At 41.4% G+C, this 26,159-nt stretch overlaps 1 protein-coding gene across 1 annotated transcript in view; it reads right to left on the bottom strand.

Moving 5' to 3' along the window:
• Nucleotides 1-1,940: 1,940 nt before the first annotated feature.
• The window catches only part of ADAMTS18 (ADAM metallopeptidase with thrombospondin type 1 motif 18), a 78,445-nt gene continuing 54,226 nt past the window's right edge, over nucleotides 1,941-26,159 (bottom strand). Inside the window, exons 17-23 of the mRNA XM_066327956.1 lie at nucleotides 16,974-17,115; nucleotides 15,644-15,770; nucleotides 10,930-11,134; nucleotides 9,215-9,406; nucleotides 8,667-8,879; nucleotides 7,520-7,667; nucleotides 1,941-3,963 (exon numbers count right to left, since the gene is read on the bottom strand). Coding sequence (XP_066184053.1) covers nucleotides 3,848-3,963; nucleotides 7,520-7,667; nucleotides 8,667-8,879; nucleotides 9,215-9,406; nucleotides 10,930-11,134; nucleotides 15,644-15,770; nucleotides 16,974-17,115 — 1,143 coding nt within the window. The 3' untranslated portion in view covers nucleotides 1,941-3,847. The remainder of the gene's footprint in view (nucleotides 3,964-7,519; nucleotides 7,668-8,666; nucleotides 8,880-9,214; nucleotides 9,407-10,929; nucleotides 11,135-15,643; nucleotides 15,771-16,973; nucleotides 17,116-26,159) is intronic.

Here is a 26,159-nt window from a genome sequence, read left to right as displayed (position 1 = left end):
TGTGAGGCAGATGCTGTCCACAACCTCCTGCACCAGAGCCCTTGGCAGGGCAGAGGGTCAGGTCATCCCACTGCCCCTTCGCCACGAGAAGCTCAAGGTGCAGGACTCCAGAGTGTGATCTGCATCCAAGGACACATTCCAGCCCAGCCCTGGGTTTGTCCTGAAGAGCAGGGGATGAAGAATCCCCACAGTGGTGGTGCACAGTGTGCAGGAAGCAGGTAGGGAGGACGGCTTGATTTGGCTGAGGTTCATACAGTAGTGCCTGGGGAGGGATTTAAAGCATCTCCTGGAAGCTGTAGCTCCTTATTTCAGGACTTTCTTTGACGAGGAGGAGGCTTACTGCTTTGCCAAATCCTCACTTCTCAGTCCCCAGTAACTGGCAGGTGAACGATCCACATGGATTTCCCTCCTCCTGGCACAGTCCCTGTCTTGGTTAGGGCTCAGCACAGAACACAACTCACTTCTGCTTTCAAAGCAGTGTCAGAATAAAGTTCCTCAGCATTGCTCCTTCAGATCTCACCTGCACAGAGCTGCCCTGGAGATGTCCTGCACTGTCCACACAGGTAGTGAGCCACCAGCAGCATTTTTCCTCCTATCCCCATGAGCTCCCTAATAACGTGATCTTTTCCCTGGTTTCCTGTGGCACACTCAGGACTGAGCTCCTCATGACCTGTGCACATAGCCCAGAACACAATGGCATCCCAGCGACTGTTACGCTGCATTTCAGTTGCAATAGAAATAATAATTTATTTGCTTGATGCTTTTAAACAGGATTTGCTGAAAAATAAAGGAAATACGGGATATGGATCGGGTTACCATAAAACCACATGCAGCGAAACATTCATCTGTCTCCAGCATTTCATGTCTTCTGGGCATCTGAGAGAGTTGAGTTTGATTTACACAATCAAGCTATTCATTAAATATCTGTTGGAGTTTTGGGCAGATGCATCCTTTACCTGAGTGATGAAATCTGAGCGGCGGAAATGGAGCTATTCCTTTGTGAAAAGAGCCCATTCTGCTTCATAAAGTGAGCCTTGCAGCAATACACTCCCAGGGAACTGCCAAGCTTTGTGTACCAAATACCGTTGGAAGGGCTCAGCAATAAAACAGTTGTGGACTTGGGGGGGATCCAAGCACACAATAGCACATCTTTATGCAATATTTCCTCTTTCAACATCCCACTCCAACCCTGTAATTCACTGACAACCATCGGTTCATTTCAATTCCAAAATTCTAGCCCCGAACGCTGAGCAGTTTATAGTCTGAATTCCTGTGTGGGCATATTAATTATTTAAATCACTAGTCCAAATCCCGTTCCAAAGAGCTCTTGCTGGGAGTCCTTCAGGAGCAGACTGATCTGTTATTGCTTACTGGATTGCACTGTGTGTCAGAGGCATCTCGGTATTTCTATCAACAGCCCCCTGGATATCTGGCTCTTGTGAGAGCACTGAGTGACTGGGAATGAAGGGAAAAGCACCGATATGTGTTGGAGAATGGATCTGAAATGATCAGTGAAATGATACCCTCCCTCCTGGGGATTGGCTCGGAAGGTTCTTAGCCAGTTTTAGAAAAGCCGAGTATCCCCAGGCAGATGGGAGAGGCTGTAGAACTCCTGCTGTGTTGAGTGAGGCTCCTTATCTCCACCACCACCTTGCAGATAAGGACAGGGAAGAATGCTGCTGCTTCTGGGATACACACGTTCCCACTGTTCTTGCTGAGAGGAGTGAGAGCTCAGGTTTGTCTTGCATGTGTATTGTTGTGTTTATTTTACCTTTCATCTTGTCATACAAATAAAATCATGGATTTTTGCCCTTTTTGCCTTTTTGGGCCAAATTTCCCAATCACACAGCAGCAGAAAAACAGCATAACCTTCTTATGAGACAACAAACAAACATGCAGGGGAAAGACACAGCACTTAAAACACTTGATATTTACTTATAACCTCCATATTTTATTCATGAATTTTACAATTCCAAATATAATGAAACAGTTAGAGTATTTTATTACAAAGCTTATAAAATAATTAAATATTACACTTATAGTTTTTGCTTTTTTTACACCATAATTCATACTTTGTGACACTACCATCTTCTTTCCTCAGTTCTCACGTAAGGAAGTGAGCAAAGAAATATAAAGGAAAAGCTATGCATTAATAAATTAATTATTTTACATCAAATAATAAAAAGGACACAATTATAAAAACAAAACAAATCCAACACTTGTAGTTTTCCTAGAAAAACGATTATAATTACACAATGTCCAATATCAAGACAGAGCAGTGTAGGTTGAGATATGTTTCCAATCATTTCCTTAAGTATCACAGAATACATGTTTTTAATTTAAATTGCTTCAGAAGGAACTGCTAATTTTAAGTGACCACTGTCTGGCATTAGTGCTGAGCTGGCTAATCCTACACTGAAACCATACTTTAAGAAAACACTCAAACTGAACTACATTCATCAAACAAAGTTGTGGGATTGGGTGGAATTAGATAAATATGTCCCTCACAGGCACTCCCCAGAAAATTACAGTAGGACACAGCTCTGTCTCGGAATGGGCTTGGCAAATATGTTGGGGTTTTTTAAGCAGAAACCTTCTGAATGGCACCACTTGATACATGGTGCCATCAAACATCTTGATACTGAACAGCCACAAATATCAGCACATTTACAATTCTTTTGTTTCCTGGTGGATTCTGAACAAAATACAAGTATTAGGAGAGTGTATAAAAATAGAATGTACTTTTATTTTGTAAGAGTAAATAATCCACTTATCTTTTCATGCTTTTTTTGTGTGCAATGTGAATAAATAACTGTTTAGAGAAGTTCAGCATGAATTAATGGAGTGTAATTTTCTTGTTATTTCCTTTGAGTAATGGATGAATCAAAATTTGCAGAGAGATTTGAGATTAGAAGGAAGACATTCTTCAGTATCTTGGCATTCAAACAATCAAGCTTGTGAAACAAAACTACTTAAAAATATCAAGTTTAAATTTAAAATTACATATCTAATGAGCTTAGAAAGTTAAAAACACAACCATTGAGCTCAATCAATCTGAGATCCTTGAGTTAGTTGAAATATGAAATTCTATTTTACTTGTAACACAGCAATATTAAAAGTCCAAATATTCTAATGCTGCATATTTCTAGGAATACATTTCAAGTTACTAGTCAACCACCTCTGAGTTTCTACACAAAGCAGAAAATGAACTCTTCAAAAATTATAAAAACATTAGCATGATGCACAACTTGCTTTTCCAGCAGCAAGTCTGGTAGAGAAGCACCATAATATCTTTGTAGTGCACTATTTACTTCTGGTGGCCACACTGCCTTCTCCAGCCCTCCAGCCATGGATGTCCCTCTGGGGCAGCAGCTTCCTCACCCTGGGACAGCAGTCACAGAAAATAGGAAAGGACACACTTCTGATGGTGTGCTCTGTCCTGCTGCCATGCTGCAGCCTTTCTCCTGCAGCTCCCACACTCTCCTCTGAATTCTGCTAAATCAGCCAGAAAAGGCTCCCTTGCCTTAACTTCTTCTTGTAACATGTGACAGTGCAAAATGACACTTTTAAAGAAAGAAGAACTTCCCCCTCGAGTCTCAGTGTTCAAGTGATGATCCACAGTACCCTGTGCTTTAGTGAGGTCAGCAAATTAGGAAAAAATAAGAAAGAAACATTCCTTTTTCAACATATATCCAACAATTACTGTACCTCAGACATTCCCTTAGAAAAAATGTCTCTTCCATCAGTGGTTTACGTGGCACCATGTCTTGCCTCAAAGCAGAGGTAATTCCAACACAAATTGAAGAAGAGAATCCTGTCACTGAAGGGTTCAGATAACATGCTGCTATCAGTTCTTCTTCGTGCATGATTTACAGCATTGCTTGCCATAAAATTTGTGGTTACAGACACCATGCTGGGGCACCAGATGACACCAAGTGAAGAAATCCACACAAGAAGGATCATCTGAAGGAGAGAAACCCAAGCAATACGGTAAGATTGTGTTTTAGAAAGTCTGAAAGTCAGGAAATAGTCCCACACCCTTGTATGCCTTTGGTAATATTAAAAACACAATGTGTGACTCAATTCAAAGGAGAGGAAACATGAATGAGATTTCATCTCAAAAAATACTAGTTTCTTGCTTTATTTTAAGGGCCATTAAATTTTTGTTATGAGATTTGTTAACTTGATTGAGATAAAGCTAATATTATGGGGGAGGGGTGTTAAAAGCCAAAGGAATTAAAACATTTGGAGCACAATTTGTAGCTCAGGAAGACAAGAGGAAGTTCCACATGGGAGGATAAAAAAGCCACCTGCATTTATATCTCTGTCTACAAATGTTTTTCCAAAGCCAGGTACTCATACAAATGAACCTACTCCATATTTGATACCAGTTTCTGGTTGCCATCATCATCATCATCATCACAAGGAGTTTACCTGCACACAGAGCCCATGGAACTCAGAATGCCTGGGCCCTCCACAAAGTGCTCTGCTCCATGCTTGCATTCCAGCACTTTCTGGAGAGACCTTTCTCTGCCTTCCACTCTGCAGGGAACTTCAGAAATCTCTTGTCTCAGACACTTCAGTTAGGTGTCATGAGTCTGGCTTTTAGGACTTTGACTAAAGTTGGCAAAATCTTAATTAACTGCAAGGGAAAAGAGATTTGCTAACCATGGCTAGTTCTCAAAAGCCCAGCTTTTAATTACAAATAGGCCAAATCATATTTTCAATTAAAATCCTATTACTCTTCAATTTATGTACAGATGTAATTTATACACACAGCTCCATTGCTTTAAAAACTCTTCTCTCCAGTTTTTCAGTGGATGCTTTATGTTTCTTTAAAAGAGGAGAGTGATGATTCATATGGGTGATTTATAAACAAATTCACCATGTCTGAGAGAGCAGTAAGACTCAATGGGGTTTAGCAAAATTTATAGCTAAACTGAAATCTCCTGCGAGCATGGGAAAAGATTTTGTTCAACTCTCAGAACTACTGTTTACATGGCCAATAAAAGGAATTTACAAGGAGACTGAACAAAAATCTAGCCACCACTGTCTGCATTCTCAGATCAGTTACTGAGTCACAGCATATAAATGCTCCCTCACAGAGCACAGACAACTTCTGCATGTTCCTTGGGCCAGGAGGCATCTCCATCTCTCTATAGCAACTTTGGTTTAATCACCACTGCTCTTTTTTATTCCCTTTTATATGATGACAAAGGGGATTTTTTATGCCTTTATCAATGTCGAATTTATTTGAATGAAAAATAAAATAATAATTATTTTTAAATATGCCATTATTTTCCTCAGGTTTTAAAAACATGAGCTTGTCTTGAAATTCTAATTGTACGGAAAGAAAATACTGTTCTTGAACAGGAACTGGGGAGCTCAGGACTGAATGCAGCCTTCCCATTCCACAGCACTGCCTCTTTGTTCTGCATGGAGTGTCAGGAGGGATGCAGCATCAGCCTTCCCATTCCTTCACTTGCTGCCACCAGACAGAATTTGGGAGGACCCAAAGTAGACAAGAGATGAAAAGCACACACCACACAAAGGAAGGAAAGCTGTTCAGATGAAGACAGGAAGGAGCTCTCCTGCCACGAAAGGGTAAATTTAAAAAAAAATAAAAATTAGTGTTTAAAAAAAATGTGTAAGCACTAAGGAAGCCACGTTAATAAATCCTTATGCCCCCTTTGAAGATCAGAGGGCAATGCTAATATTGCAGAGGTATGGCCGAAATTGGGACCTAATCCAAGGGCTCTTGGAAGGAACACAAAGAGACCTACAAAATTCAGTGGATGGAGATCAGGCAAGCAGGTTCTGACTTCTATTTACCCGAGTATTTATAAGTTGTTTAGATTTTCATTCACTTGAAGCAGCTGGATTTATTAAGAGTTACGGTGACCGTAACTGCATCTAGAGAGGGATGGAAATGACCCAGTTTGTCTAGGAAAGTGTGCAAACTCTCCCTGCAACATTAATTTCTTGCCTGTGATCACTGAGCTGGAGCTGCATGGCTGATAATAGAGACTGATTTGCTTCAATGTGATTCCAGCACAGCTGGTTTCCTCTCTTTTTGCTGCTTTAGACAGAAAGTTAGAGAGCAGTGAGGAGATAATTGATCTCTAGAGCCTGACGACCCAGGTATAATAAAGGGGAAAGGGCTCCTGCAGATGTGAGGAGAGAGAGAAACAGGCCAAGGCCAAAATTAATAACAGACAGTACTTCAGCCATGAAATATAGCTGGGGAAAACAGGGGTGAAAGAAAAGTCCTTCTATATCCTAACAGAAAAAGAAGTTATACAGAAACTCTGAAGTACAGCAGAACCTTTTAGGAATGTTAATTTGAAGTGTTAGGAACATTCACTGATAAAAACAGCAGAACTATTTACTTATCCCTTTTAGGACCATTTCATCTCCATGTCCTTGTTTGGATTCAGGTCCCCTGATAGATGAGGCTGATACCCTGCATGTCTCGAGCTGATGCAGCAGAATGGTCTGTTAGGATCTCACTGGGTTTGTGCACAGGGAACAGGAATTGGGGCAGACATGGGGGTGGTTGGGTTGGCTAATGTCAGTTTACAAGATGCAGGGCCAGAGCTTGACCTCTGCTCCCAGCTCCATTACCACCTTCCTCATGCAATCCAGCCTAGGTTTTATAGAGGCTGCTTTCAGCTCCCAGTTTTTAAAAAGGTAACAAGTCAATTAATGTGCAGTATTTTGAAAGTCACTATTTAAAGTGCTTTAGCATGCCTAGATAACCAGACTATGTGGGACAAATGTGGACCTCCATAAGCTTTTTCCATGCTGTTAGGAAGGAGTCACAACCAGTAACCACCCTGTAAGCAAATCTCTGGAACAGGATAATGCACTGCTCCCTATATGTGGTGCTGCTGAGAGACTTCCCCTTCCAACATTCCATGTGGCACAAAACTCTTGCTCTCCCCTCCCTTCTCACACTGAAGACGTGGAGGGATAGAGTAGAGACAAAAGCGGAGAGAGACCCTAATTTCATGTTTCCTGACTGCATGTCATGCACTGCATGTCAGAAGCAGTAAGAAGGACATTCTAGGAAAGTAGTTTTGCAATCCCAGGAGCTGGGTGCAGTCTGGAAGACTAAAAGTATGTGGCAAGTTCTTATTGCTTAGTTCCAAAGTTGCTATTATTCATCAAAAGCAGCACCAGCATAGAACTCTTGTGTTTTTCAACAGGAGAGTACAAAGATGCAGTTCAGGACCAAACAGCATGACTTTTTCATATACTTCTTTTAACATATGCCTGTTTTTAAAATCTCCAGTGGTAGTTCTACTCCCAAGTCTGTTTTAAGAGGGCTCACTTAAACAAGAAGAAGGTGAAGAAGAGATGCTGTTAATATCAGGGAGTTACTGTAAATCTGGAAGATTGGGAAAAAAACCATTTATGAAGGAACAGGCCAGATCAGCAGTGTAGCAATAAGCTGACCTTTGCTGGGTATAGAACTCTAAGCCACAAGCCCGCTGCAGCATCTCGAGGTGAGCTTTACCTCTTTTCACGGGGACTGGGCAGAAGTTGGTGTTGCAGGCTCTCAGGACAGCGGGTTTCTGCTGGGGCAGGCAGCCAGCAGCTGGTCTGCCCTGGCGCAGGCACTGCACGCTCCGCGTCTGCACTCCCCCGCCGCAGGTCACCGTGCACTGTGCAGAGGGAAAACAAAACCTTGTCTGTCACTGCACGGGCTCCCAGAGCCCCTGAAACCCAAAGGGGGAGCTTCCCAGGGCCTTGGACGAGACTTTCAAAGCAAGAGGGGTCAGGATCAGGTGTGCTGCTGCTCATCAACCCCCATCAGGACCAACTTTTCAAGGACCTGTGTGTCTTTTGGTTATTTAAGGACTCAGCTGAAAATGTGCTCCTTACTTAGGCATCGAGACAGAAACTGAACATTTTAGAAACCTGGTCCTGATTGTCTGCATAGATTTCTTTTGATCTCTAAGCCTCTGGGCCCAACCCTGCTGCCTGAACACAGATAAAACTCCCATCAGAACCATAATTATGGCAGTATCTGGGGAAAACCACTATGAGTTTGCAGGAAGAACAATGATGTATTTTAAAATTAATAAGCCTTTTACTTTTATGTGTTTCATGAAAAGTTGTCTTTAAGATAAATGTGATCATTTTCATCTGATTGCAATTGTCAGGCATACATTGTTTCATGTAAATATTATTAAATGAGTGCCTGTCTCACTGATATATGACTCATAAAGAAGAAAAGTTCCAGAAATACAGAAGCTTGTTTGCAGGAATGTAGGAACAAATACAGACTGATCCCACAATTAATCATAGTATTTAGGGAATTCCAGGCAATCTGTGCAGATGCTCAGATACATTGTACATAGAGATATGTAGTAGTTCAACCACAGAGCACTTTGAAGAAGACTGAGAAGAAAGTGTTGGAAAATGAGTATGGAATGCAGTGCCTCTCAAGCATGAATAACATTTTTAGGTGACATTCTTCAGTTTCAGGACAAAGAACTGAGCTGCACCGAAGCACATGATGGATGTGGACCAGCTGCATCCCATCCCAGTGTCGAGTGGTGTGGTCCTTAGGGAATGGCTCTGTGCAGGAGCCACATGGAGCCTGTTAGCACTGAGGGCAGTCCCTGTGTGCCGCGCCACCTCTGATTTCCCATTCCTACCTGCTGCCATGGCGAGGAATACCAGCCAGACACCATGCTGTACAGAGTCTGAGATGGACAGGCTCCCTTGTTGCAAGCTTCCTCCAGGTTGGTGTTTGGTTTCTTGATGTTCCTGCACCTCCTCTGGGGGAAGGTGAGCAGCTTCCCGTGGACGCTCTTCTCGCCGCATTTGAGCTCTCGCTGCCGCAGGCCGGGCCCGCAGGAGGCTGAGCACTGCAGAGGCAAAGCACAGCTGCTGCAGCCTCACAAACACGGGCAGGTAAAGGGGAAGGGCTGATGTGCCACACACCCCAAACCCTGCATTATAAAAGCATCACAGAGCTAATCCCACAGATCCCACGCTCTGTAAAAAGTAAACTGAAATGTGAACCCCAGGTAGTGATTAACAAAGACACTGGGGTAGATCCATCTACATCTGGGGTTTACAGCACCTCACCTAGAATACCTGATTTCCAAACAACAGCTCAGCTCTCTTTCCTCCCCGTGGTTTGTATGTGTCCCAAGAGGAGCCAGGGCAGGCAGTGAGCCATGCAAGTGCACCACTTTACCTCACTCCAGGAAGAAATCACCCACTGGAGCCGGTCGTTTTTGGGACAGCGCCTGAGCACACAGGTCTGCTGCGACTCAGGCTTGGGGTCTGTGCTGCACATGCTCTCAGGCAGGATTTTCACCTTGGGAGAACCAGTACTCTTGCAGTAGACATCTCGTTTCTTAATACCTCTCCCACAAGTCTTGGAGCACTGTGATGGAAAGAAATACTTCTTTGAACTGGAGGAAATGAAAATTTGCATTATTTGCATTTTTCAGCAGAGCACAGAAAGCATGGCTAATGTGCTGTACAGCTGCCATTGCGATGTCAGTAAACTTGAAAACCTATTGGTAAATAAGTAACAGTAACATCTGTGTGTCACTTCTACAACATTGTCCTAAGTGCTTTTTTAATGTAAGCTGTGAACTCTCTTAGTCCCCATGTAGAACAGACAAATAATATCTCTTTTCCGTAGATGAGGTAAGTTGGACTTGTGAGCAAAATGCCTTTGTGAGAAAAATGCTTTTTTCCCTGCTCAGCATAGTAGAAATCTGGTCCTAAGCTCCCATCACAGAATCTTCCATGGCAAGATGCTCTCAGCTATTTGTCATTTTGTCCTCACCTCGGCCTAGAGGGATGAGATGGAGGCAGAGGAAACTGCCCAGGGAATTGATACATATAACTCCTTCACCAAAGGAATCTCGCCAGGAGACAGAATCTGATACAGACAATGGTTAAGGAGATATTTCACTTGCCAACTGCAGCTTAGGACGAGTCATCAGAATAAATATGCATTGCTGAGCCATGGTTCAGTGGAACAGGCTTGCTGTGGTTTGCACTGCCTTAAAACAAAATGCCTGAATGAGCCATTTGTGATGAAATGAAGCAAAGAGCCCTGAAATAATGCTGCCAGCTTCCCACCTGCTCGCATCCTCTCCTAACTGTTCCTTCTACCAATAATCATGGGGCATGTTCTAAGGCAGAATCACTCTGTGTATCAAATTACAAATGTTTTTAAAAGATTTCATGAAAGCACTGTTGTGCTGAGGATGTAACAGAAGTATCTGCATGCTGAAAATCTGTGGGTTTAATCCTTCTACAAACAAAGAATATGATCTTTTCATTTCAAACAACCCTGATTTGTGCAGAGAGGCTGGGTTTAGATTAGATGTTAGGAAGGAATTGTTCCCTGGGAGGGTGGGCAGGCCCTGGCACAGGGTGCCCAGAGAACCTGTGGCTGCCCCATTCCCGGAAATATCCAAGGCCAGGTTGAACACTGGGGCTTGGGACAGTGGAAGGTGTGCAGGGGTGGGATGGGATGGGCTTTAAGGCCCCTTCCAACCTAAACCATTCCAAAATTCTGTGATTCTGTCATCCCTGTGGGTCCCTTGGAGCTGCTTGGGAAGTAACCCCATAGAGGGTTGTTGGTCTGAAGAATTCATAGAGCCTTAAATTATGAATCCAGAAAAATTATCCATCTGCTTGTATGTACCTAAAAGAACACCATGTGCTCACTTCTGGCAAGCCCTTATGTGCCAGCTCTTCTGAAGGCTGGTTACAATGCACATTTAGTTCACCTGTTTATACAAACATGGCTTGCATATTATCTTCAAGAAAAAAGCCACTTGCAAAGCACTGATCTCCACAGTATTTGCACTGTTCTCCTTTTCCAGAATTTTTTGCAGTATTTTCTTTATGCCAGCAGACAAAAATGTAAGTTTTTCTCCAAATTACCTGAGACCACGGGCCAGGGCTCCATTCAGGTGGGCAGTCCTGGCTACTGCACACCTGCACCTGTGCTGGGGTGCTGACAGGACACAGGGAATGGGCCACCACCTCCTCCCCTTGGAAAGCTTTCTTCTGGACACACTGAATGAGACGACTTTGCTGTCCCCCTCCACAAGACTTGCTGCACGTGCTCCATTCACCTGCTGACCAGCTGAAAGGAGGAAACGTGTGTTAGGAACACAGCAGTGCAATTAGCTTTAGAAAATCAATAAACCCAGCCACCTATCAAATGTGAATTATCCAGGGATCCTGCTCAGCCTATCTCCTGTGTACTGGTATCTGTGCAAGCAATCAAAAAGCTGCAATTACATATCTATTTTCAAAACATGGAACTTTCTGTAGGGATTAAATGTAAGTCGCTCCACTAGAAAAACAAGTATTGTTTATTTATAGCTTTTATCCACTAGAACCAGTTTACCTATGAATCTGACCTGGAATCTGGAACTCCACAGGGACTGAAAGAGATGGAGCATCTCATTCATTCACTCATTCATTCATTCATTCATTCATGCACCATTGCAACTGGGGGAGTATTTAAAAGATACAATCAGAAGATATAATTAGATAAGATAGAATTTAACCAAGTAGGTACCGACCGTGTTTGTGCTGAGATACACTCCACTCACACAGGATGACAAATGCTGGCATTTCTGTCAAACCCTACTTTATTCATGAAAAAACCTTGATTGCTAAAACCTGCAGTCCTGTCACTGGTGTCTTGAGGAAATGAAAAGCCTCTGAAAGGCTGAGACAGTTGGGGCTGTTCAGCCTGGAAAAACAAAGGCTCCAGGCTGACCTAAGTGCAGCCTTCCAGTACCTGAGGGAAGCCTGGAATAGAGCTGGAGGTGGACTTTTCACAAGGGAATGCACAAGGAAAAGCGGAAATGGCTTTAAGCTGAAGGAGGGCAGGTTTAGATTAGATACAAGGGAAGGAATTGTTCCCTGGCAGGGTGGGCAGGCCCTGGCACAGGGTGCCCAGAGCAGCTATGGCTGCCCCTGGATCCCTGGCAGTGCCCAAGGCCAGCTTGGACACTGGGGCTTGGATCACCTGGGACAGTGGGAGGTGTCCCTGCCATGGCTGGGGTGGAATGGGATGAGCCTTAAGGTCCCTTCCAACCCAAAGCACGCAGTGACTTTATGATTCCCTGACTCAATGATTCACATATCCTCAGACTAATAAATCTGGCAGACAGTTGATGCAGAATCTAAATAAAACAGAGGCAATTTAACCAGCACAAGCTGTTGGACAATGTGTGCTCAGGCACAGGGATGCTGCAGTTTACACGTCATGTCCCCCAAGTGACACAAAGTCTGAGGGGTTATTGCCAATTGCTTGGGCTAAGTTCAGTTTTGAAATGCCAGGAGCTGCTCACTATTTCTATTCTTGAAGCTCTGAGTTAGTCCCCAGGCCTTGTGGGACACTTTGCAAACAAACATGCAACCAAGTGTCTTTGTCCCTGAAGCCTTCCAATGTAAGACCATAATTACAGCCAGATAGGAAAACAGAAGTGAAAAAGCAGAAGAAATTATGAATTACTAAATGGTTACTCATCCAGAACTCTTATTCAAAGACCCAGAAATGAAATCAAATGGAAGATTTTTAAACAGTTGACAAATTTCTAGTAATTTTATGTCATGGAAAAGGTTATTGTCTCATATCTGACCACTTAGCCTATCCTGCTTCCACAGTTTCCCACAGCATCAATCCTGGGACCACTGGAATAGCTGCTTCCATACAGTTTTAATGACAAGAAAGCTTTTTTCATTCTGTGTGAAAGATGCACAGCATCCCAGTTGCCTGTCTATTCACAGCTGCCTGAAAACAAAGCTAATTTTAATTTGTAAAAAATTCATTAAAAGCCTGGTTTTGAAAAATGTCTTTGAGAATAGAAGAAATCCCAGCTCTCAGCGTCTAGCAACTTCAGGAACTGCCAAAAGTAGTGAGAAATGTAAAAGGCACTAATTTATGGACAAATATTAATGTGAAAAGTCAGTCGTTATGTAATTCCAGAAGACGTCAGAAGTTTCCTTTTTGTCTGATTTATAAATATTTGGGCCATTGAGCTACAAAGTTCTGGGAAAAGGGTTTTAGTCCATTTTACGAATTTTAATTAGTTTCCCTTGATGTTTCAGACAATGGTCATTGGTAGAGTGACCAAAAGTCTTCATTTTAAGAGTTTATTCACCATAACTGCCCAGAAAGTTCCCCTCTTCACAGAGGAGAGAGCAGTAAACCTACTTAAATGTCCTCTAGTAAACTTCTTTTTTCCAAGATTATCTAGGCCATGATCCAAGAGTATCTTTCATGAGTTCAAATAACTAAATAATTATGACCAGATTTGGCAGCTCTGAAATCCAACAACAGCAGTGTGCAGTGCTGGTGCCTTTCTGTGTGGGACAGTAGTTTGGTCCCAGTCAGACTAATCAGCCTTTGTTCTTATGCAGCAATTATTCCTCACTGACCTTTACAAGTCTGGAGCCTCTTTATGTCCCCAGACTGACACACTTGTGTCTCATCTGCCACCTCTTTCCCTTGCCCGTTCTGCCTGGTGTATTTGCATTTGCTTTATTTGCTGGCTATTAAACATTCTTTTGTTTCCACCATGGTATTTATTAATCCTATTTTTTTTCCCCTGTTGGCTGTCTTGGGTTTATGGGAAATATTACATGCTGTGAGTTTCTGGGCAGATCCCTCAGCAGAGATATCTTGGCACAGTTTCACTCAGCTGAATGGCAACCTGTTAATTTAAGGCATGGTCCTACATGTAGATCCTCCATGCATTAATATATCCTAAGGATTTTAAGACTAATTAATTTGTGAGTTGAACTATTTTTCCCTAGAGGTGCTTGGGGCTTTTACATCTTTTCTTTTTGTACTCTTTTTAGGGTTCAACTCATTAATTTTGTTCCAAAGTAGTAAATCATAGAAAAGTTGTGTATGCACTGTGTGTCAAAATGGATATTCAGAATTTTCATGGTAAATATATATCAGTGAATGTTCAAAATACATGAGGATCTCAGGTTATCAGAAACAGAAATTTTGTGTGTGGTCAATATAAATAAATCTGATTCGGGTGGAGCTTTATAGCATAATGATGCCACATCAAAACAAAGGTAAGCAGAAAGAGCTTAGACAGACTCCTGGAGACATCACAGACAGTAAATTTCTGTGTTCGTTGGATAAAAATAGTCCTGGCAGAAGATAAGTTGCACATGAAAAAAGTTACTTAAAATTGGTATTGAGAAAATCATGTGGCTAAATGCAATCTAAAGAAAGTGCTGAAGCAGTAACATGGGGCTCTCATGTCACAAGGTACCATTATTTAAACCTTATCTCTATCGTTTTGTGGTCATAGTGTGTAATTTGGCATTTGGGTTTTGTGTACTCTGCTGTAGTCTTTAAATTTGCAGGAAATTCCAAACTATTACTGGACTATTTTTCAGTATGTTCAACATATTGCAAAGCATGGATTTTTAAGTAAAACCAAAGCCACTAAAGAACACATGCATCTTTTTGCTTTGCCCCACCATCCTCTCCTAGACTGGGGGGGGATGAGGAATGCTTCCTATTAAACATCATTAAATGGGATATTTTATGAAGTATGGGAGCAGGCTTAGCCAACTGCTTTTACTGCTGCTTTTATCACCCCAGAGTAAAACCAGCAGATGACGCCAGGTCTGGACCCTTCCTCCATTTCTTCTGCTCCAATGCATCTTCAAGGATATTTACTTCCCACTGACTGAAACACTCTTATTTTTTCAATATATTCCTTCAGAAAATCTCCTGTTCCAGAGGTTTAAATGTCTTGTCCAACATAATACAGCTTTTCTGATCTTTAATATAAAATTAAAATGATGCTGAGGTTGCAAAGTCAGGAATCCAAAAGTGAAATAACCAGAGGAAGAAGGATGGCCACTGTGTCCTTTCATCTATCCATTTATATCCTAAGCCACATAATACTGTGTTTAATTACATGAGCACACAACTTTTTTTCTTCCAAAGGACCTCTACTTCAGCTACTATAAATCAGTGTAACTCCCTTGGTTTTTAAATTGATTTAGACCAGCTGGGTTCTAAGTGCTTATCTATATGTCAATGTCTTCCTTTGCATCTCGCCTTTCTTACATCTTTTAGAAAATAAGATTGTTCACAAAGGCAATGCCTTCATATAGATTTTTGTGGGCGCCAGGAGCTTTGCTGACAGCTCATTTGGTTCAGATTGTCCTCTTTGTGACATCACAATACTCTGTGGGACATTTTGTCCAAAAGTCACTAATTACACTTCACAAGACTCTTTTAACCTAATCTAATATGTGGAATGTGAGTCATGGGGCCAAGCTTCCACACAGGGAGTAGCACTTTACTCAGGAAATGGGCTTAGTGATTCAAGATGAGGAAAGGTGGTAGAAGGAGCCTCTGAGAAAGCTGGATTCTCCCTGTGTCACCCTAGCACGGGGACAGAGCCCTCAGGAGCCCTTGTTTTAGGCATCAGACCCAAAACCCCACTGGGAGCCCTGGGCAGAACGTCTTAAACAATTCCTGGTTCCCATTTACAGAGCACAGAGGAGGTTCATCCAGCAGGCAAACAATTCCCCTGAGGGGATTCCGTCCTGGCACAGCCAGGCACAGCCAGCAGGCACAAAACCCCAGGGAACTTACTAGGCTGGGCAGGGATTTGTGTTGCAGAGTTTTGTTTCAGTTAAAGGCTTTGTCCTTGGGCCGCAAAAGGAGGTGTTGACTCGTGCACGATGATCTTCCAAACAAATCGCTTTTGCTGTAATGTGTCCTGTGGAATGATTAGAAAAGAATACACTACAACAAACCTGTACTTGAAATGTAAGAGCAAAAAAGTAGTAGGGAACAATTTTAACTAAACAAGCCTAAACTCATCCTTGCAACAAATCCACTGACTTGAACTAAATAAAATATAGGTTTATGTGGCAACATGTTTTTAACATTGATTTCCTTCTCTGTAGCACAGAGAATACTGAAGTCAGATAAAACATTTTAGCTATAAACAACAGATTTGCAGACTGTTCCCCCAGCAAAAATTGGTAATTATTCAAATCTAAATTCCCTGCAGACACTAGCAGTGCTTGCTTAGAGCCCTCTTCAAATACTTGAAAACTACAAATAAACATTCTATAAACTTTTTACAGTGAATCTCTACAGACCCCAGAGTGCTGCAGGTACCTGTACCTTAGATTCAATCAAGTGTCAGCAGCAGGACAATTACTGAACTGCCTTCAGTGATTTTATAGATTTATCTTTTAACTGAGATCTATCATTCACCTCACACATGGTTCATTGGGCAGAGTGAATCAAATTTGGAAATAAGAATGTTTTCATAATTTTTATATCCATGCTGCAACCTTTTAAAGGGAAGGAAGAAAATACAGCTGTTATATTTTATGGCTGCAGTGCTCCTGGTAGATCTTTCTTCCAGAAACCATTTACTGAGATGCTGTGAAGTTCAGACAATGCACCAGCAAGGTATTCCTGAATTTCACCAGAACATTTTTGCCAATACAGGAGCATTTCCTTCAGTGCCCAGTCATATCCTTTGATATTACAGACTTTCCACATGCCAGCTTTTTGCTTTCTTTACATCCCAGATTTACTTTCACTGACCAACCATGCAAGATTTATAAAAACAAATAGGTGTCTGTGCAAGCAAAAAGGAAACCAAAGTGCATAAATAATTTCCATATTACTTCAAAAGGAAGATATGATACACATATGGGTTGACCTAAACAAAAAAGACTGACTCACTAGCACAAATACTTTTTACTCTAAAGGCACTACAAAGTTATTTCCTTTATGTTCTATGCTATCAGATAAAAAAATAAGGACCAGGTGTTCAGTGTAACTCCCTGTATGTATCAATATATATTTGCAAGATTAAAGGCAGCTGAAAAGATTTGAGATGCTTTAAAAAAAAAAAAAAAAGAAAAAAAAAAAGAAGCTTGGCAATGGGAAAGTCACCTACCACCACCACAGGTCACTGAGCACTCAGACTGTACTGTCACCCAGGAGTAGCTGTGTTTTCTGACAGATGTCTTGTTTTCAATGCTGGTTTTGGCAAATGTATATTCCCAAGAAATCCCAGGGTTTTTGCCTTGTAACAGGATCTGTAGAGAGATATTTGAGGTTTATTAAAAAAAAAAAAAAAAAAAAGGTGGGGAGGAGGTAAAAAAAAAAAAAAAGATTCTGTCAGTCTGAAGGAAGATGAACTAAATAAGATACACACAAAATATATGGTCACACAGCATGCTTGTGAGAGGATTTTCGGGAGACCCAAAGGAAAGACTATCAGTTCCTAAGCAGGAAAGCATTGACTGGACCAACAACTGCAGGTCGGTAAGAGAGGGTGCAGAAACAGAGTCCCTTCATGAAAATCAGGGGCACCTGACTGGGTCAGAGAAGGAGCAGTGCCTTCAGCAGAGGTGGAACATCAGCCCAAAATGTCTGCCCTGGCCCTGAGCCAGTGGGTCCCTGCACGCACAGGATCCCCCTGCCAGGGGCTGCTCCCTGCCTGGCCCACTGCAGGGCGTGGATTTGGGATCTGGGCACAGGACACATCTCCTCTCTTTAGGAAGTGTGATATATTTTGTGGAATTAATTCGTGATTTATGGTAAAATGTGGTATAAAATCAACATACATGTGTAAGAAATAAAGGTGTTTGGGAATCCTGCCACGCCTCTGCCAGAAACGGAGGAATTTGCAACAGAAAGAAGGGTGCCTCCAAGAGGAGATGGGTCTCCTCCGAAGATGGGACTGCCAACGACCCAGTGACCAACACCTGATGGAAGTCTTATGACATTGTCATGGGTGTGCGTCCCAATGCTTGGTTCCCATAAATGCAATCAAGTGTCCATCCCTGCCCAGAAAACTATTCATCGGCCCGGCAGCCACGAGAGAAAGAAATATGAATATGCAACGAAGACAAGAGGAACAAAAGGATGAGGCAACCCACTGTCCAGTTGAAAAACTGTATGAAAACCGACCCTGTGAAGATTGACTTCGTGCACGGGGAGATTTGGTGCGACAGAGGCCAGATCTGAGGCTCACCCAGTTCCGACCCTGGGCTCGGTGCTGAGCTTTGCTGGTGGCTTGCTCAGACCTTCATTTAGCAATTTTTCAATAAATTTCTTTTTGATAAAATTGGCTGATCATTTATTACAGTAAGCAAATGCAGGCTGATCCTTCCAGCTGTGGGTGAGGGTCTGTAGTGATGCAGGGTTCCCAGGCAGTGCAAAGCAGAGCCGCCTTATTGCTAAAACCAGGCCTCGCTAAGCAGTCAGGACTTTATCAGTTACATGGTTTTAAATCATAACACTATTCAACCAGCTACCCTACACCACTGTGTGAACACCTAACGGTTATATAACTTGTTTTTCTACCTCTGATTCAGCTGTGTCATTTTCCCACAGCCCTCTTCTGCTTAGCCAAAGCAGCAGGCGTGAGCCATGGTTTTACCAGGCTTTCCCTTTGTAAGGTTTTACCTAAATGCAATATCTAGCGAGGAGGAAGCCTTTGCCCACCAAGCAGGACTAAAATGTTCTCCTGGCAGAAGCTTTAGCAGAGCAGCAGCATAGCTGTGGGGCTGGAGATGGCTTCCTCAGTCCTTGAGGCTGAGGGTATAAAACACAAGTCTCTTTCTCGTAAAAACCCTCTTTTCTGTGCAGACTGGTGATAAATTGTGTTTGTAAGACCCTCAGCTGGAATTTTTCTCATGGTGATTGAAGCTGATAAAGCTTCATTACAGGAGAGAATGTGTCCTTGAGTGCCTACACAAGAAAAAAAGGATTGGAAAAAAAACTTTTATTCACCATTTCAGCATAAGGTGTTAGAAAATTTATAGAAAATGTGATTACTGACTGTAGTAACAATCTCTGTCATTTAACTAAGGGAGTCCAAGCTCTCGAGGGTGTACTATTTTAGTGGTGAACTATATTGCAGTTTTCATTCACTGTATTCATTTCAAGATTGAATTATAACCACTGCAAGATGCATGAACATCTGATACATACGTAAATTTTGGGAGAAATTTCTACTTAACATTTATTTTAGAAACTTTTGGCAGCAAAGTGCATTTATATCCACACTCAGTAGAAACAGTGTGGGAGTTTACAGTTACAGAGCTCTAATGAGTTTCTACTCTTAACCAATATGGATCTTGTCACAGTAACATAAAGAGCAGGTGCAGTTAACCTCAGCTCCTAAATATGCTTTTTGATAAGCATTAGCATTTCAAGTACCATATGAGTCTATGTTAATAATTGCCATTCAAAATATTAATAACTTTTCAATGAAGTTTACATAATGTCTGATGTGAGCACTTAAGCAATCCATACAAGTAGAACCGACCTCTGTAGAGACTGGTTTCATAAAATAGCAACAAACTCTCATTTATGGTGTTTAAGACAGAGGAATATAATAACATTTTGAAATGTAGCCAAGGGTTTTAAGGTATTGTGAAAATATACCTATTGGAAAAGAGAAATTGCCCATGACAGTGAAAATTCAGACCAAATTTACAAGACCTGCAGCTCAATAATGTTGAACACATGAAGGATCTGGACTGCACAGTGTTTACTTTTCTAGAAGGAAGAAAAACGGATGCTGTCATTTCCATTCTTAGCAGCCAAAGATTTTATTTCAGTCAGGGAACCTCAATAATGACCCTAACTGAGAATACAGCAATTAGGGCTGCAAAAGGCAAATACTTCCAAATGAATTGTGGAGTATGTGCCTTGTCCTGGGAGGATTCAGATTAGAAACTCCTTCAAGCATAGGTAAATCCAGTATTTCATGTGACTTTTTTTCAGCCATCCAAGCTTAATTCATGAGCACCTTAGAATATCTCTGAGGCTATGGAAGAAATAGATCTGAGAGTGATTACTGACCTCTATTTTGAATGAAAATTCTCGATAGAAGTAGGATTACCAGATCTGCTTTAGGGGGTGAGTCATAGATGCAAGTATATACCACAACTATTTTACAAGAACAGGATTAAAATGGAACGCTCTGAAATTAGGAAACATGAGAACTGAGACTGCTGTGCAACTCCTCTCTGCCCTGCACGGATGCACCCCAGATCCCAGGATCTCTTACTGGCTCCCCAGGAAACCTCCACAGTGTCCAGTGCTCCCAGAACATGAGGCTCACTAATGAGCATCTCACAAAGCTTCTGTATTTCACTTTAGGCTCCCTCCTTCCCCAGTGTGTGCTTCTGTGCCCTGTTTGCTGCACTCTATTCAAACCATTCCCAGTGTAACTTTTCTCAGGACTTTTCTTTTTCCCTTGGTTATTCATCATTATCTGATGTAAATGTGATAAGATTTAACAGCCCCTTCAAATGAAGGAAAACACCTCTTCTGAAAAACAGTACAGGATGTACAATGTTAGATCAAGTTTTCATCAGGAATGCAATACTATTGCAAAGCTGCAATTTAGCCAAAGTAATATTTTTATTTTTACCAATCTATCAGACTGCTGACAGCAAGAAGTCCAGCTGTTAAAACTGCAGCTCTAGAGTTGGAGTATTGAACCCCAAGTCCACTGGCAGATAAAACAGGTTGCAATAACATGCTCACTCTACTCTTCTTCTCTCAAGGACAAATTGAGACAAATATCTGAAGCATAAAGCTTCAGGAAAAAAAAAATGCAGTGTGTTAATTGTAGTAAGCACTGAACCCTCTAGTACTATTCTTCATTTAAAACAATGCCTTCCCTGGTTCTTCTTACAGACCAGACCTCAAAATATTTTAATTTACATTTACTCATCCTCCAAGTCTAAGGTATTAGCACAGATCTCAGCATCTCAGGCAGCCAGAAACACTTTCTCTCATTTCAGTAGGTGCTCTGTGTTCCTTCAAGTGCAGAGGCTGAAATTCTGTCTGGCCTTTTAATAAGATGTGTCAAAGGAGGAGGAGGTTTTGTTCATACCACAAAACCTCGTGTAAGGGTTAGTCCTCATCTCATTTGATTCTGACAACTGTCATAAAAATGTGCTGTGCCAGTGGCCAAAAAGCAGCAGAGTTTAAAACTTCTCTAATAAAAATATCTTGAAGTATTAGACTGAACATTTGTCTTCTGAAAGTGCTCTTTGTAACAGTGGAGGCAAGGAACAGATGGAATGCATTCTGAACAGAGAGTTCAGGACAGGAAAAGGGGAGGACGAGAAGGTAAAAGTGACAGTTTTACTCCTGTTAGGTCAATATTCTGCCGGTGCTTCAGCAGAGTGAAGGGAATGACCTGGGACAAGCCAGAAGAAGACGCATGAGAATCCATCCCTTCACAGAACAGCCCCACAATGGTGCAGGGAGCTAACAGCCATGGGAGTGTTTGGGGGGTAAATCCTGCACACCAGGCAACCTGGGCCATACACATTTTAAGAGCTTGAGCTACACCCCCTGCTTGCACACTGGGAAGTAGCCACAATTCTAACAGGCAGGAGAAGGGAACTTCCTCTCTATTTGCTGGGCAGCAGCCAAAGCCAGAGCCCCTTCCCACCCAGCAGGCTACGAGAGGCAATGTTTACCACGCAGGAGCTGCATCACTGTCAAGTGTCTCTTCTCCTGTATCATACCAGCCATGCAAAAAAGCACAAAACCAAACTATGGACCAGTATTGGAGACAAAACTATTGGAGGGCACAAAAACCCATATGCTGGAGCTCAGCTGAAAAACAGTACACGACGTATAATGTCGGACCAAGTTTTCATCAGGAATGCAATACTATTGCAAAGTTGCAATTTTGCCAAAGTAACGAGCATATAAAAAGTTTTCTATCGTATTTTCAAACATTCATTATAAAGCCCCTTCTTAACAACCCAATAACTGAAGTCTGCATATTCAGCCAAGTTATCAGACCTACAAATTTGGAAAGACCTCCAGTGCTAGTCTACTTAACTGGATGCATTCCAGCATCTTTTCAGCCAACTGGCATTTGCTCCCAAATTTACAGCTGGCAAACAACCTCCTTAAACATTTCCAGTTCCTCAACAGAACTGTTTAATGTCTACCTTTAACACACCAACCACCTGACTTCAGACACAACACTCAGCAGCTCTGACCGCGGGGCGCAGAGTTATAAAATTTACAGCTCCTTGAGTTGGAAAACCACAGGCTCTACGGCTGGAATCTGCTGGATCTATTCCGAACAAAAAGAGCTGTGGCTTTAGCTTACGGCACAAAATGTTAAAACAATGGATAAATTGAACTCTCCTGAGTAAAGAACCTTTTCCTTTTGCTGCTAATTTTGATGTGAAAGCTAAACCTATAAATTCTCTAAACTAGATGTGCATCTGCTCCTTTGAGATTTTTTTTCTCATGTCCATCCTAAGTTTCCAATATAATACTCTGTTTTGCAGATCAAATTTTTAAAGAGTCCATGGACATTGCTTTGTTATGATTGACTCAGTGCTTTCCAGTATTTTCTCACTGTGAGAAGTGCATGTGAAATTACTTGCAGCACATTGAATTAAGAAGGTTTAATTGATACAAGCTAAGTTCCTATTCCTTACACAATGTTTTGTTCAATGTATAGGAAAGAATACTAATGCTTGCCATGCTGAAAAAAAGATTTGTTATCTCTGTGGAGGCCTAACAGACATTTACAAATCACTTTCAGAGTGAAGCTGAGCACAGAGGAAAAAAACCCAGGTAAAAAGGACTATTTTCATCATCTGCACACTTTCTGCATGTGCCCTTTCAGAAAATGGGCATGAGCCCAGACTCTGAATCCCAGTATCCACATCCCATTATCCACAGTGCCTTTGATCTGCATCCTCAAGCTGCATCTACATTGCAAACATCATGTACACTTCCTGGGTCATTCCCATGCTTTGGAGGCCTTGGATAATTTCTTTAGGGGGATGTACCAATCTGCAGAGAGGGCAGAGAAGTCTCTGTGAAGGCAAGTGCCTGGCTGTGCTCTGCTTGAGACCTGCAGCTCTCATCCACTGGGGATCTACATGCTGTTTAATAAATACTGTTACATCCAACATCCTAAGCCACATTCTGATTTCTCTGTTCAATCGAGGTTAATTCCACGGACTTCTATGAATTTATTCTGGTACATCTAAGCACGCAGCATATGGTTCTGGTGGAAAAGTGTTTAAAACAAGTTTTAAAACTAGTCTGTTGTCTTGAATGGGTGGTTATTAGATGAGATCCTTGACAGTGGCAGCACCAGGGCTTCAAAGGAAAGTGGGAGAACACCTGTTTGGAAAGCAGTAAAGGAAGAATTACCCACTGGGTACTTAAGCCAAACCTTAAGACAAAAGGGGTTTTATCTCTTCAGTACTTCTAAAATAACTTTAAACACAGCCCTAACTAAAAGCTTATGACAAACTACTGTTTTTCAAGTCCACTAAGGTCATTAAAAGGAAAAAAAAAAAGTACCCTTGAAAGGGTCCTATATGATCTCATTTCTACTTCAGCTGTTTCAAATTTATCTTCCACTGTTATTGTGCTCCATTTTTTCACTGTTCACATGCTAAATGTACAACCTTCAGGGATGCTGTCCAGCTAATCTCTCCTCACTACAGGAGAACCCTTTTATCCATTGTATTGAGTCAACATCTGTATCTTATAAGTACATCTTAGGTCTCTTTAGCCTACTTTCTCTTCAGGGGAAATCAGTACAAATTTATCATCTAGTAGCTAATAATAAATGTAATCCTTTATAACTGCAACTTGGCTTTCTCCCAGTGGCAGCTACATCATCAGTAAAGCCATTCCACCTGGCCTCCCTTCTCCCATTTTCCCCTATTGATAAAGAGGAAGTGATTTACTGGATTTAATTAGACCTATTCCTGCCTTGGAGCTCCATTCACCTTCTCTTCCTGTGGATGTCTGCCTCTTTATAAAGCATCCTTTCCATCTGTTATTTATTGATGTTAAAATAAACTCTCTTTATTTCACAAAGATGTCACAATTTCTTGATTTAATGCTTCACCAAGTTTGAGGCAAACTTCAGTGAGTACACTCATCCTGTCTCATCCTGGCAAACTTTGCTTTCTCCAGTTGTATTTGACATCTCAAATCACTTAATTCTTCCTTCATCTGCTTATTGATAGAATGGAACACAAAATTACAAAACTCTCATGTTTTTAAATTAGTTCCTCAATCCCTGGCCATGCAGCCTTTTTCATATCCACATAAAGTTTTTGTGCCCTTTCAGAATCTTTCCCAGAATCTGAGTGAGTCGTGGAGGGAGACTGAATATTGCATCCAGTGAATGTTCCCAGTGGGCCTCACACGTGACAGAGCCCTGTGAAGGTTCTCCTTCTCCAAAGGATTTTCAGCAGCTGGTGGTGCCCACTGGCAGCTCTTGTTTGCAAATAGATAATTAATTACAAATATACTGACTGTTTCTCCTCAAGTTAAATATCTTTCAGTTAACAGAAAAACACTGAAAAGGTCTTTAAACTGGAAGAACTGACCTTGGATGACCTAGGTCCAAATAACAGATAAATGAGCTGAAGGTATTCAGCTACATTAAAAAAATATTCCAGCAGGTTTCTATTTAAGATGAGAAAAATATGCTGCGAAAACTGTATTTTAAAAAGCTGGTATCAATTTCTCATCCCAAATTAGCATCAATCATATTTCTACCCCTCTGATCACTGACCATTATTTCATGTAATTTAAATTGGGCAATTTCAACAACTGCCTTCTGAATCTATGAATAGTTTTCATTTCAGTTTTTACTGGGTTTTGAAAACCCATAAACACCAAAAATATGAGTAATGTTACCTTCAGAAGGACACTGATGCACAAATTTTGAAGGACATCAGTTTACTGGGTTTTCCCTTCCCTCTGTGAAATCAATTCCTGAACAATCCAGAAGGGATCCCAGTGAATCCTAAAACCTCATTGTGCATTCACCCTTCCAGCAGTTGTGTTCAGGAAATACAAGTCAAACATATTAATTCCACATGCATCTCACAATGTTCTCCTCTTCAGAAAATATCTGGCCACTACAGTTTGTACTTTTTCTCCCACAACCCAGTTAAATTACAGAGTTTCTACTCTTTGTCTTTTTTAGAATTATTCATTCCCATAATTACATATCTATAACACAGGGAAGTATAGATATGGAGGGGAGGGTTTGGTGAAATTCTAGGGTAAATAAGAATAGCACTTTATGTCTTTTTCTGGTCTCTGACCCATTTTTAAACAGTGTTGAGGACTGCTATGTCTGATGAAATGATACGTGCTCAGCTGAACTACTGAAAAGCCTGACAGAAAAGCAGATGCATAGGAACACACTGTACTATAAAATATAAATACAGCACATCTCAGAGAACTGCAAGGCTGAACTTGTGGTGTGCAAAACAATGGGAAATTTAAATTTTTTCTTTTCTTATTTGCATCTCCTCCTGCTCTCTCAGTACATGCTTCAGATGTCTCTTTCAAGAAAATATTTTGGAGGATGACTATTTCAAAGGAAGTGATTGCCTTGAGCACAGACTTGCCAGACCTGTCTGGTCCCATCCTCTCCTGGGAATGCTGCTCGGAGGACGTGCAGCTTCCTGGATACCTGCAGCCTGCTCTGCATGCAGAAACAAAGGCAAAAACCTGGACCACTTCAGTCACCACACAGATCTCTACCAAAATTATAACTGCAGAATGAAATGGGCACAAGCTGTGTTAATCTGGCATTCAGACATAGGTGAATGGCAATGAATACAGATGCAAAACCTTCTGTTTTCTGCCCACCTGAATAATGAAAGCTCCTGTATTATACAAACAATTTATTCAGGTCGTCAGTACCTGCAGTGCACCATTTTACAAGGGCTCACAGTGAATTATTCTGGAAGAAAAACAACAGCCCTAATCTAGAAAATAAGTATTAAATGTCTTTTGAATACAGCCTAATTAAAAAAAAAATCTAAAAATTACAGGAAGAAGTTCAGGTCCAAACCCTGGAAAACCTTATTTTATATAAAACTTATTTATTTGAATAATAAATTGCAGCAGGACAGTTTTGTGTGTGTCTTTGAAACTTATAGGTGAGATAAAAATGAAAAAGCTACACTGTAGTATCCTTAAATACTCCTTTTTTCAGCCTGCTATCAGTGTCTGGTGTTTAGAGCTGAAGCAGGATTTGTTTCACTATTATGGGTGCAAGCAGACATTCAGCAATATGTTTCTCAAAACA

Source organism: Sylvia atricapilla, chromosome 12, assembly GCF_009819655.1.
Source record: "Sylvia atricapilla isolate bSylAtr1 chromosome 12, bSylAtr1.pri, whole genome shotgun sequence".
Classification (NCBI taxonomy): domain Eukaryota; kingdom Metazoa; phylum Chordata; class Aves; order Passeriformes; family Sylviidae; genus Sylvia; species Sylvia atricapilla.
Note: the sequence above shows the minus strand (reverse complement) of the source record. Positions and strands in the feature narration are given on the sequence as shown.